At 45.0% G+C, this 538-nt stretch overlaps 1 protein-coding gene across 1 annotated transcript; it reads right to left on the bottom strand.

Annotated features, from left to right (window-relative positions):
• Positions 1–119: 119 nt before the first annotated feature.
• PPTG_23061 (hypothetical protein) lies at positions 120–497 on the bottom strand (the record flags this gene model as incomplete). Its single annotated transcript, XM_008908163.1, has 1 exon — positions 120–497. The coding sequence occupies one exon, from the start codon at positions 495–497 to the stop codon at positions 120–122; it is 378 nt and encodes a 125-aa protein (XP_008906411.1).
• Positions 498–538: the final 41 nt, after the last annotated feature.

Raw genomic sequence — 538 nt, 5'->3', positions numbered from 1 at the left:
TGCATTCAACAGCAGCAGAATCTGAAGCGGCCTCCATGCTTGCACTTACGAACACATATTCGGAAGGAGGAAGTTCTTGTCGTACTTGTACATTCCCTGCTTGTTTCAATAGCTCAAGGTTATACTGACGTGCAATTTTTTGCTTCCTGCATGAGCTCTGTGCCCAAGCTTTTCTCCTGTGCATCGATAAATGCCGCGACACATTCTTCATCGCTTTTCGGTAATTCGTCCAAAGAGCGCCATGGTACATGAAGAAACAGTTCGGCGTAGCAGAAATTGGCATTGGTACTGTCAGGTGCAATCCATGGTGACATGCAAATTACTTGAGATTTATCTCGCCTCTTAATGTACCCTCCACCATCACTTCTTTCCCATAGTTCCTGGTTTAACCTACTACCATTTTTTCTTTCCAGCAAATCAAATCCCTCTACAAAAGTGGCAAAGCTCATTGTATCAAAAGGAGTGCACTCTGGTCGAGCCATGTACGCACGCTCCATTGGCTCCAAACGAATTTCAGTCTCCGTAGTATTAGCTAGCC

This window comes from Phytophthora parasitica (genome assembly GCF_000247585.1).
Source record: "Phytophthora parasitica INRA-310 unplaced genomic scaffold supercont2.29, whole genome shotgun sequence".
Taxonomy (NCBI): domain Eukaryota; phylum Oomycota; class Peronosporomycetes; order Peronosporales; family Peronosporaceae; genus Phytophthora; species Phytophthora nicotianae.
Note: the sequence above shows the minus strand (reverse complement) of the source record. Positions and strands in the feature narration are given on the sequence as shown.